This window comes from Mercenaria mercenaria, chromosome 3 (assembly GCF_021730395.1).
Source record: "Mercenaria mercenaria strain notata chromosome 3, MADL_Memer_1, whole genome shotgun sequence".
Lineage (NCBI taxonomy): Eukaryota > Metazoa > Mollusca > Bivalvia > Venerida > Veneridae > Mercenaria > Mercenaria mercenaria.
In genome coordinates this window covers 17,407,938-17,421,195 of record NC_069363.1, presented here as the reverse complement: position 1 = coordinate 17,421,195, position 13,258 = coordinate 17,407,938, and the positions used below count along the sequence as shown (strand labels likewise).

Sequence of the window (13,258 nt, the reverse complement as noted above, 5' to 3'; positions counted from 1 at the left end):
TAGATTAAAAGCTAACATTTATGTTTCTTGTCCAGTCAATAACTCTGCCATTCATCAAACATTACTTGTCACAATTTTCCCTATGATGAGTTAGTGTGTCATGTTCAAGACCCAGACCCTAGCTCTAACGTCAAGGTTACCTTCGGAGAATTTTTTTCTCTTGTCGAAAAATTAGTCATAACTTAACTATTCTGGCATATTTTGCGCATCGAACTGTAGCATTCTTGGACAAACCTCGGGGGCGTTTGTCACTAATAGTGCCATCTCTTGTTTGAGCTTCAATTCTAACTTTGAGAGTTACATATATTTGTACTTATCATTTTAAAATGTCAAGGTCAGTAGTGGCTATTGTCATGTTACCTTAAAGACACACCACTAACTAACTGTAACCTTTTGTATTTCCATAATGTTGTCTGACTAAAGTACATCTCCTATTAAAGTACATCTCCTATTACGCTATACTTCGGAACTGAAGACGTGCTATTGATAGCCTCGTTCTGACGACCATTCCGTTAGCCAGGCAGAAGGCTTACTTACAACATTTTGTAAGAATAAAAAATCTGTAAGCGACTGGTCCCGAATTCGAGTCCCTGACAGCCTACACATTTTTACTTACTTACAACAATTTGTAAGAATACAAAATCTATATTTAGACTGGGTTTTTGATAGTTACATTTTTATGACGTAAAGTGTCAGCCGGTTAGCTCTGTCGGTAAACCGTTAGCTCTGTCGGTAGAGCACTTGCTCTGTAAGCGACTGGTCCCGAATTCGAGTCCCTGACAACCTACACATTTTTTTCTTAATCTTGACATTCGAACAAGTCGTCTGATTGGTTAAAATAAAAAAAATAGAATTGCGAAAATAAAATAGCAATTCTGGAAAATCAAACATATACAGAACACGATTAAGAATGGGTCCTTCTCTGATCTTGGTTTAGAAGATCAAGTATTTCAGTCAGATTGTTCCATAATTGTAATTATACATTTTTGTATGGAGAAATGAGAAATAACAAGTGTCTAACTACAGTTTGACAGTAACAGATATAAGGCTAAGACAATGTATTACTAAATATATTATTCAATTAATGTAGTAGTATGCACGGTACTTCATGTATTAAGGTGAGTTTAGATCACACTTTGTTTCTATATACAGTGTAAGATAGTTATTATTTTATTTTTTATAAAACTATACTGAGAAGAGAATGACTGAGTAAGTTTGCAGATGAAGTTATGAAAACCGGACTGAGCTTGTCCACCTGTCATCTTGTAGAATAGTTGTATGATACCAGTATTACCAGAATTATTTGCACAAAGTTGATGTGGGAGGAAAAGTAGACCACTAGGTATTGGTGGGTCTTTAACTCTTCTAACTTGTTAAATACCGATGGATAAAAATAAATGCTAGAGCCTACAATTAACGGTCAATGCAATACGTTAATGTTACACACCGATAGCCACACGAAAACTACATGCAGATATAGACTTGCCACAGTTCTCTACTGCGAAAATCTAAAGTGGTAATTTTGACTGGGAATTCACGGCATGACGGGCTGTCTGTTAGGTTCAGTAGCCCACGGCCTGTCTGTTAGGTTCAGTAGCCCACGGGCTGTCTGTTAGGTTCAGTAGCCCACGGGCTGTCTCTTAGGTTCAGTAGCCCACGGGCTGTCTGTTAGGTTCAGTAGCCCACGGGCTGTCTCTTAGGTTCAGTAGCCCACGGCCTGTCTGTTAGGTTCAGTAGCCCACGGGCTGTCTCTTAGGTTCAGTAGCCCACGGCCTGTCTCTTAGGTTCAGTAGCCCACGGCCTGTCTCTTAGGTTCAGTAGCCCACGGCCTGTCTCTTAGGTTCAGTAGCCCACGGCCTGTCTCTTAGGTTCAGTAGCCCACGGCCTGTCTGTTAGGTTCAGTAGCTCACGGCCTGTCTCTTAGGTTCAGTAGCTCACGGCCTGTCTGTTAGGTTCAGTAGCCCACGGCCTGTCTCTTAGGTTCAGTAGCCCACGGCCTGTCTGTTAGGTTCAGTAGCCCACGGCCTGTCTGTTAGGTTCAGTAGCCCACGGCCTGTCTGTTAGGTTCAGTAGCCCACGGCCTGTCTATTAGGTTCAGTAGCTCACGAACATTCCAATAGGTTCAGCAGCCCACGTGCTATCTATTAGGTTCGGTGGTCCACGCGCTGTTTCATAGGTTCAGTAGCCCCCAGGTTGTCTATTTGGTTCAGTAGCCCACGTGTATGGCAAGCCAATTGTCCAATAATTACGTGAACCCTAGTTCACGGTCGAAAAACTAGGATTAACGATCGATAAACAAGGTTTTTCGAATGTAAAACAAGGTTTTTTGAATACTAACCTATATTTTCGAGCGAAAACATAGGATAACGCCGTGAATTATAGTTCACGCTCGTTAATATAGGTTCACGATTGTAAACCCCAGTTCACTGTCGTAAACATAGGTTCACGTTCGTAAACTATGGTTTACGAGCGTGAACCAGGCTTTACGAGCGTAAACATAGGATAACGATCGTAAACATAGGATAACGACCGAAACTCATAATTCAATCGAGAAACCTAGCCCTTACAGAAGAAAAAGGCCTGCTGCGTACTCTTGCTGTGTACATACAGTGTATATGATGCGTACATGATGTGTACTGAAATCAAGGGCTTTGAACAGTACGCAGGATATACACCGCACATACACCGATAGTACGTTTGTAGTACACTTTTGACATGCAAATGAGCTCTGCCGCGTACTACTTGCTGCGTACATGCTGTGGACTACATAGTACACAGGATGTACGCTGGAGGAATTTAGTATGCGGGAAACAGTACGCAGCATGTACGCGGCATATACACTTTTCACATGCAAATGAGCCTGTGGTGTACTACCCCTGCGGCGTACATGCTGTGTACTCCTGTGGCGTACATGCTGTGTACTCCTGCGGCGTACATGCTGTGTACTCCTGCGGCGTACATGCTGTGTACTCCTGGCCTAAGTCCTGCGGCGTACATGCTGTGTACTCCTGCTGCATACATGCTGTGTACTCTTGTGGCGAAACTGCTGTGATAATGTAAATTCCTTACCCCACCAACTTTCGTATGCAAATGCTGAACATTTGGACAGAAAAAAACCAGAAAAAAGATAAGTGACATGCATCAATAAGTATTTACCCTTACCAAAATAATGTAGATTGATGTTATCAAATAAATTAGTATGCTTTTCTTCATCCACTTTTCAATGAAATAAATCAATTTTTGTAGCATGTAATTTGGTAAACATTTGAAGAAAATGGCGTAACTGCATCAAGGGGAAACAACTTTAATGCAACTAAATATAAGTGTTATGATTTATTATAGACGATGTGTGCGTAGTATGTATTTATTTTGATTAAAATCTATCTGAGAACAATCTAGGACTGGAATTATATAAGCATTTATACATTTTTATGTCCGTAAAAAGTACCGCGCCAAAAAAATTTGAATTGATTTTTTCCAATGGGGCAAGCGCAATTAGCCAAAAATGTTCTGAAAATATACGAGCGGCAAATCCGATGAACAACTTTTTAATTTGGTGAGGCCTTAATGAGTTAACATAATGAGTATTAAAGCCTTTATAAAACATGATAGAATGGTGTTTTGCTTAAGAGTATTCAAATAACAGTGAGAGCTATTAATTCTTCTCATTCGGGCGCTGTTGAGGCATTATCTTGGTAATTATTTCATGTACATGTATTACAAAATGTAATGCAACGAAGGTCAAATAAGGCTTTTCAATTATCCAAGTTAGAAAGCTCCAGGATTAATTCAAAATGAAAAAGAATATATTTTTACACTGCATGCAAGGTGCAGCTCAGAAATCACTAAGATGTAAGCTTCACAAATGAACATTGCAAATAGTTTGGCCAATTTTCATTGTTCAGAATACCGGTAATCTGAACTATTCTATGCTACAAATCCTTCCTGCATGAAGTGTACTTCCGAGTTTACCTAAAAAAATTCAAAGTATAAACACCAAAAGAAAATGAACAAGTCCCTCCCGCGTATATGAAATTTACTTCAGACTTTAACTTATAAAAAAAAACTAAGTATAAATGCCAAAAGAAATTGTACAAGTCTTTCCTGCGTATATGAAGTGTACTGCACAAATTTCGAAGTATCTGCGGTGTACATGCAGTGTACTATTTTCTTGTACAAGTCCCTCCTGCGTACATGCAGTGTACTCCTTAAATTTTCAGAGTCTGTGCTGCGTACTTGAAGTGTACTAGTGACCTCCTGCGTACATGCTGTGTACTCGTCGAAATAGTACGCGGCATGTACGCGGCATGCGGTGTATGTCAAATGTACTCCTCTGGCGTACTACTGTGTTCGCGGCATATACACAGCAAATACGCAGCATGTACGCCACAGAGGCTTGCTTCTGTAAGGGAGTTTATCAAACGTAAACCATGGTTTACGGTCGATATATAAGGATTATAGAATCAACAATGAATTTCAGGCGTGAACATGGGTTTACGGCCATGAACCTATGTTTACGGACGTGAAGCTATGTTTACGACCGTGAACCATAGTTTACGGACTTGAACCTATATTTTCGAGCGTGAACCTATGTTTACGAACATGAACTTAGGTTTACGTTCGATAAACCAGGTTTTTCAAATACTAATCTATTTTTTCGAGCAAAAACATAGTATAACGTCGTAAACCATAATTCACGCTCGTAAACCCAAGTTCACGTTCGTAAACCCAAGTTTACGGTCGTAAACATAGGATAACGACCGAAATTCATAGTTCAATCGAGAAACCTAGTTTATCGAACGTAAACCTGGGTTCACGAGCGTAAACTATGGTTTACGCCCGGTATCTGATGTTTTCACTCGAAAATATAGGTTAGTATTTGAAAAACTTAGTTTTACGTTCGAAAAACCTAGTTTATGGATCGTTAATCCTAGTTTTTCGACCATGAACCGGGGTTCACGTAATTATTGGACAATTGGCTTGCCATACACGTGTTGTCTATTGAGTTCAGAGGCCCAAAGGCTGTCTACCTGGTTCAGTGGTCCGCCAGCTGTCTTTTAGGTTCAGTGGTGCACGAGCTGTCTGTTAGTTTCAGCAGCCCACAGGTTGTCTGTTGATTTAGTATCCCACGGGCTGATTAGGTTCAGAGGCCCACGGGCTGTCTATGTCTATTACGTTCAGTAGCCCTTTGGCTCTCCATTAGGTTCAGTAGCCCACCGACTTTTTATTAGGCTCAGTCGCCCGCAGGCTGTCTATTGAACTTTGGCAACCCACAGGCTGTCTATCAGGTTCAGTAGCCCAAGTGCTGTCTATTAGGTTCAATAGCCCACGTGCTGCCTATTAGGTTCAGTAGCCCACGGGCTGTCTATTAGGTTCAGAGGCCCACTGGCTGTTTATTAAGTTCAGTGGTCCAGGTGCTGTCTATTAGGTTCAGTGGTGCACACGCTGTCTATTAGGTTTAGTGGCCAACAGGGTGTCTGATAGGTTCAGTAGCCCAAGGGCTGTCAATTAGGTTCAGAGGCCCACAGACTGACTATGTTCAGTGGTCCACATGCTGTCTATTAGGTTCAGTAGCCCACAGGCTTTCTCTTACGTTCAGTAGCCGAAGTGCTGTCTATTTGGTTTAGTAGCCCGCGGGCTGTCTATAAGGTTCACTGGTCCAAGGGCTGTCTATTAGGTTAATTGGTGCACACGCTGTCTATTAGGTTAATTGGTGCACGGGCTGTCTATCAGATACAGTATTGTATTCGTTGTCTATTAGGTCCAATACCTCACGGACTGTCTATCTGGTTCAGTAGCCCGCGGGCTGTCTATATTTGGTTCAATGGTGCACGGACTGTCTATTAGGTAAAGTGGTCCACGGGTTGTCTTTTAGGTTCATTGGTGCGCTGGCTGTCTCTTAGGTTCAGTATCCCATGGACTGTCTATCAGGTTCAATATTCTATGGGTTGTCTATTAGGTTCAATAGCCCAAGGACTGTCTGTTAGGTTCAGTAGTCCACGGGCTGTCTATTAGGATCATTGGTCCACGGGCTATTAGGTTCATTGGTCCACGGTCTGCCTGTTAGGTTCAATAGCCCTAGGGCTGTCTATTAGCCCACATGCTGTCTATCATGTTCAGCAGCCCATGGGGTGTCTATAAGATTCAGTAGACTACTGGCCGTCTATTAGTTTAAGTAGCCAACATGTCGTTATTAGGTTCGGTGGTCCACGTGATGTCTATTAGGTTCAGTGGTCTACGTATTGCCTTTTAGGGTGCAGTAGCCCACAGGCTGTCTGTTAGGTTCAGTAGCCTACGGGCTGTCTATTATGATCAGTAGTGACCGACTGTCTGTTAGGTTCGGTAGCCCATGGACTGTCTATTAGGTTCAGTAGCCCACGGCCTGTCTATTAGGTTTAGTAGCCCACGGACTGCCTATCAGGTTCAGTGGTCGACGGGCTGTCTGTTAGGGTCAGTGGTCCACGGACTAAGTTCAGTATCTCATTGGCTGTCTATCAGGTTCAATAGCCCACGGACTGTCTATTAGGTTCAGTATACCACGTGCTGTTTATAAGGTTCAGTAACCCACGTATGTATGTTAACTTCAGTAGCCCATTGGGCTGTCTATGTAGTTCAGTAGACCATGGCTTGTGTATTAGGAACAGTAGCTTACAGGCTGTCTATCATTTTCGTAACGAAGTTAAGAAGAACAGCGTTCATTGTACAAAGATTTCACATAGAGCAGGAACCAAACAAATCTTGCTGGTCCTATAAGTGCTTATAAAAACAACATGAATTGCTTTTTATAAACGTTCAATATTATTTATTGTAAATATTGACATGTATCATTGAAGTGTTTACTTTCCTTCCCTCACATTCAATAAAACATTCAAGTTCTAACACTTAAAACTATTTTACCATAAACACCAAGACGCCAAAGAAAATATGATAATGATTGTACTTTAAATTATGTCTTTTAAGATTAGAAAAAAATGCTGATTTGATTTTCTACTGATTAGATATAATAAAAACCTGAAGTATGCATGTGTTACTGTAAATCGGTGTATAATGAAACAATAAAAATAGTTTCTCTTTCGATAGAAACTCCTCGGCGACAAATACACTTCACGCTATAGCTAACGGGGTCCTAAAATATTTCTTCGTTGCATGGTGTTGATAAAGATCCAGCAAGATCAGCTTCGTTCCAAGAAAATGAAACCCTTCATCAAATGTATGATGGATGTGACTGACATTTTTATGTAAGACAGCAATTGCAAAACAAGCAAAGGAACACATTTTCCACTTATAAATAGAGGGGAATATAGATATATTTGCGGGAAATTTTTATTTTAATCTAGCATAAGGATTTCCTTACGATTGTTAAATTTAAAAGTGAGAAACTATTTCGCATGGTATTTATAAAATTAGCGCTAGGACTATGAAAGACTGATAGGTGGCGCACATCTTAAAATGTACGTTATTCTTTTTAGAAAGACGCACAGAAAATTCAGAGTGAAACAGTAAATGAGAAAGTATTAATTTACAAACTCCTATAACTCGTTAAGTTAGTCCCTACTTTATTCCATTTATATGAACTAATTAATTTTGTAAACTGTTTAAAGTGATGTTTAGGTATATAAAAAAAAGTCATCAAGCAGGAAGGTTTGGTATAACAACAATTTTTGTAATATCGCAGGGGCCCTACAAGCAAACCCTACAATAATTATAATGGACTTGGACCCTAGTAAATTATCCCTAAAAGGTGAAACTATAACAGATGGTTCTTTTTACAGCCACCAAATGGCTCAGTACTATTGTGTACACGAAAACACGGACGAAGTTCCAGTAAGAATAGCCACGTACGAAGAACGCAGACTCCCCAAAAGGAGCCTGAGTAGCTCTACCAATCATACATTACATTGAGAATCTAGCGATGTCTAAAAACAAAGTTTTGAAGGTAACTGTATTCAGGGAGCATTACTATAATCGATCTTTTCTCACGCACTTGTTACTCGGTGATGGTAATTAAGAAATCGATCAGACCACGTAAAATATTGACAGTACGTTTCCGATATTACATGTGTTTTAGAGGAAAAGTTTTCGAGAAAAACGTGTAAAGTTATACTGACAAACGGTGCAAATGATTTTATTATTTCATAATGTGGGGAATGGTTCCATTGTAACCTGTTACATGTAATATGTGGGAAAATTGTCACTATATTATTTCATTTTTTTCCCCTGTAGTTTATTGAAACATAACGTATATTATATTTGTAATATTCACTGTTTTTTAATAGTATGTGATCCGTTTTAAAATTGCACCATTGAAATCGGTTAGAGAAAATGGTTTCCTAATTGTTTTACGGGAATTTCGTCTAGAATTGTGATCTTAGGGGAAAATAGTTCAATTATTGTAAAATCTGAATACTGTAATGTTCCATTTATGTGATCTGAAAGGATGATTGTCGTCTGCGTGGTTGTAATCTTTCGATAGTTATTACTGTACTTGTTTATTATGATGTGAAAATCACAAGGGTTGGGGTGGGCGTGATTTTCAATGATTACAACCTTTGGGGGTAGTTCCATCATAACTAAGGGGTCAGTATTTCAAGACCGTAGACTGAGGGATTATCCCATACTGAACTGTTATCTCAAGAAAAAAATCATGGTGGTCATCCGACGGGGAATTGTTCCATAACAGCATTCAGGGGGATTTTTATGTGCACATTGCAGTCTGACGGGAAACCATTTCCATCGTAAAAGGATAATCTGTGGGGATAATAATTTCAAAAACATGCTTGGAACATAAACTAGCTGAAAATCCAACCGTTTTGAATATGAAATAACCCTAACGTAACGTGATTTAGTCTTTAGAAATAAAAAACGATTTTTTGAATCATTGTAAGCAAATAAATCCACGCCCTGTCGTAGATATTAAATTTCATGTATCTTTTTCAAACTGCAGCATAAACAAATGAAGAACGTGTGTGTTCTTTATATCAAAAGGTAACTTAAAAGGAATAGTGTAAATAATGTCAGAATTTTCCAATAAGAAATTATACTAGCAATGATATTAAAAGTCATTTTGATATGTCTTGTGCAACATCAACCGTCAGTCCATATTATTTCGAAGATTGTTGACGTATCATAAGTGCTTTATATGGATTTTACGAAATTATTTTAGTGAAGTCTATCAGTGTTACTAATCAATATAGTATCAGTTACGTGCTGCTGGACAACAGTACTTTACTTGACCCGCTTATCTACGGGACACTTAAAACTGACAAGGTCTCTTTGATTTACACTCTTATTATTTTACTTTTGTAAATAGAACAATTTAGATGTGGACCTAAATTGAAGTGACATATCTATAATAATTTAAAGTGGTTTATCGGAGTCAACAGTTATTTATTCCTGAAGACAGACCAACGCGGCATTTTGAAATAAAATGCCATTGATTATTTTATAAAAATACCCCAGCATAAAGCCGCTTTTCTCTTCGTTGCTACATTCGGAGCATCTCGGTTATGAACAGATAGACGTGTGGGTAATAAATAGGGATAAACTAACTTGTATGTATCACGGATTATACGAACCAAGAGTAGATTATCAATTCTGAGTTTTTCGAAGGATTTTTTTTTTTTGGAAAAATAACATTTGATTGGAGATACATTTTATAAAGCATCAAAATGTTAAAAAGACTTCGTGAGGCTTCTATAAGCCAGGAAAGTTCAACATCAAGCGCTCGACAAATAACAGTGACGTCACCACGAGAGTCGAAAAATCCAACACCATTACCACAGCAACATCCGCAGACGACAAAACCAGTTCTTGGACAAACTGGACGCGGACCGAGTCTGTTGGGTCTTCTTGCTGCGAAACGTTTCACTAGAAATCTCAGAAACAAATACCATCGCTCTGGAAGCTTATATGGATCTTCGCGTCATTCAACTTCTATTCAAGTTCAGCGGGAACCGACCTACCGAATGGAACCGAAAAATAAATTCAATCCCGAGGAAGCCGGAAACGTTATCAAATCGATTATTGATCAGAGAATGAAAGGGTTTAAATACCACCCTAAATTTTGCTCCAATATGTGTAAACTCCTAAGTGATGAAATCAAAGATGGAATCAAAAAACTAAAATATGACAGATATAAAATTGTTGCCGTTGTGCATATCGGCGAGAGAAAAGACCAGAGCACGGTCGTTGCTAGCAGATGTGCCTGGGACAAGAAGTTGGACAACTTTGCAACATACACCTTCGAAACACCTTCACTTTTCTGCACAGCCTCCGTTTTTGGAATTTACAACGAGTAAGAACTATAAATGTTAAATTTGTACGTGCATGCAAATGAAAACGGGTTATCTATATGACAAAAAAAATGCAGGGAAAATCACCCGATAAGTAATCAGTTTGTGCGAATTCTTTTCATAAAACATTATATTGTGGGTAAATGGAGGGACTTTTACATATATTACTGTATAGGCCTATTACCTATAACTTGTATTTCTCACTGAGAATCTTCCATTTTGACTGGCTGTAAATGTATATGATTGTTTATGATTGAAGAATGAGTAGATCGGTGATAAGACTGAAACGGGTATATAATCAGTTGTGATCTAGTTTATTGATGACTAGATGATCAATCAAAAGCATAGCGATTATATTGTTTTTTTGTTTTTTTAAATGAACATTTTATTCTGTTTGTAGTATGTAAATAAGTGTACATATAATTTATATGTAAAATCTTTGTGTTTGAGCAGTTGTCATTTTTTTACAGAAATTTGATTGTTTTCAATAAATCTATAACTGTCATTTGTGTTTATGATTTACTTAAAACATATCAAAAGTATAGGTCAAAAAAAAATAATACAAGCACTTCTTGAGATTTTTCCCATATCAACCGGGTCGATTGTAATGTAATTTTCTGTATTAGAAAAGGTAAACATTGACATTATTGTTTAATGGAATACGGTAATTAAATCTGAGCAAACACGGGCAATCTTTTCAATTTCAGCCACAATGACTCGATCTTATTGATAAAACAATATCATCGGCGTTTATGGCATTATGAATTCAAATCCATTTGTGTGACTTTAACTACAATCAATTGAAATCCTATGGGTGCTAATGTTAAATTATTTCCCTGCTGAGTGTTCTGCAAACATTGAAATTTTATAACATAAAGCCATCTCTTGACTTGCTATGTAAATTCATCAGATCTTTACTTATGTCATATAAACTGAACATCACGTCGTCATGCTCGAACCAAACCAATGTCAACATTTCAGTAAAATTAAACACTTAATACGGCGTTTAAATTGAAAATTTATTTGCTTAATCTACATTTCATCGATGAAATTAAATTTTAATTTTCTAACATTTTAAAATTTTATTACCAGTACAGTCTTGCAATGACAAGCACACATTTGCAATATAACACCATTATTTTCAATTTATATCACTAAAAGAAATGTAAATGACAAATTAAAACATGTATGTAAACCGTCTAACTTATATTCTAATCAGTTTGAAAATAGAAAACACAGATTTTATGGTTTTTTTTTAGTAAATTGACGTCTATATCTGAGTTCAGTACAGACAGCTTAGACGCCATAGACATAAGTTTTGAGCTGCAAAATGGCCAGTTTGATAAAGCCATCAGTTTTATTTAGAATTTAGATGTGCTCACGAGGACAGACAGCATAATACATGAGGAAAAACGACACTATTAAAACATTCTAAGAAGTTTATTTACCAATAAACAAAAATATACTCAGAAGGTTACATTGTAAATTTGCTAAATAGATTAACTGGAAGGTAGCGGATGCGACACGGACACGTTACTATGCTTAACCGTACTATTAGAATTGTAGCATTATGACATGTTCATGAATACTGAAACAAATGAAATCAGACGAGTTCTTCCATGTAAAGTAACCTTTTTTCAATTCATCTGACAATATGTATTGTATTACTTTCATCTTATTTAGATATAATGAAATCTATACGAGTAAGCTCTTCTAATGCGAAATATAAAACAGACATCGAATTTTTTTCTGATGTTATAATAGTACGTCATTGGATAGATTATTCATAAGCGTTCAGTAATTCCGAAAAAAAAAACTAACAGTATCAAATAATAACAATCTTTCGCTGAAAAAATGATTGGTATTAAATATTGTGTAAACAATAACACATTTCTTCGTCATGAAGAGCCAAAGAATTACAACGACAGGCTCCGGGCGGCTCAGAACGTTAAATGGGACATGCCGCCAGATTTACTCTTATACAGTGAACGAAAGAACTGCTGGTATTTTCGCATCACTGTCCGTCAGTGTCATTGTGAAGTTTCAGCATCAATCGTTCATACGTCACAAAACTACATAACGAACTGGAGGAAACATTTACTTTGGGACACGATACACGTCCTGCTTTATTCCCCTGTAAGGTATGAACGTTGTGCAGCATATACTTATTCTCAGGTCCCTAAATCACAATCGGCAATTTCCGTGCAGTTACGTATCCTTCGCGTGCGGTTTCGGCATCCATTGACCACAAAACAAAATTATTTTTATATTTAAGCCACGCCATGAGAAAACCATTCCTCTAATTGCAATAGGCTTTGAAAGCGAACCGCATGGATGCTGACCAGACTGCGCGGATGCGCAGGCTGGTCTGGATGCATGCTGGTCGCAAACGCACTATGTTGGTTTTCTCATGGCGCGGCTCATTTTATTATACCGGCGAGTGCCGAAATCGCAAATTGAGAATACGTAAACAAATAGAAATTGTCGATTGTCATAACGGGTCCTCTACCTTAACGAGAAAAGTTTATGTAAACAACGTGCAGTTCGAAACAATCTGCGTAACGTCATGCGAGAATTTATTTCTGATGTAATTAATATTAAGGGAGTTGTGATTTTTGTACACGAGAGTATTTTTAACCGCCATCCCGTCTCTTTAGATAGCTTTAATTGCTCTGATGCAGCATAACAGGTACCCGCTCAGATACAAAGGGATGATCTGAAAAGATCCAGCTTTTGAAGTACGTCATGACGTTACAAAGACGAAAACAACGCAATAGTTCCGGTTTTGTTTTATGATCTGCAGTAAAACGTTGTTGTATGCATAAAATGAACTTTTTAAATCGAGAAATATGTTATAAGGAACAAAGAGAAACTATCAAGGTACAGTGTATTTGATTTTTATCCCGTTTAACGTAAAACGTTATTATTACTCAGATGTAGTTCGTTATACGTCATTTACTGTACGA

At 38.0% G+C, this 13,258-nt stretch overlaps 1 protein-coding gene across 1 annotated transcript; it reads left to right on the top strand.

Moving 5' to 3' along the window:
• Positions 1-9,109: 9,109 nt before the first annotated feature.
• LOC123525351 (dynein light chain Tctex-type 5-like) lies at positions 9,110-10,796 on the top strand. The gene has a single exon (XM_045304327.2). It carries the CDS (start codon positions 9,669-9,671, stop codon positions 10,296-10,298), a length of 630 nt encoding a protein of 209 aa, XP_045160262.1. The 5' UTR covers positions 9,110-9,668; the 3' UTR covers positions 10,299-10,796.
• Positions 10,797-13,258: the final 2,462 nt, after the last annotated feature.

What these genes read in the sequence shown, in the direction of transcription:
- LOC123525351 (XM_045304327.2), top strand. Translation starts at nt 9,669, where the DNA reads ATGTTAAAAAGACTTCGTGAGGCTTCTATAAGCCAGGAAAGTTCAACA.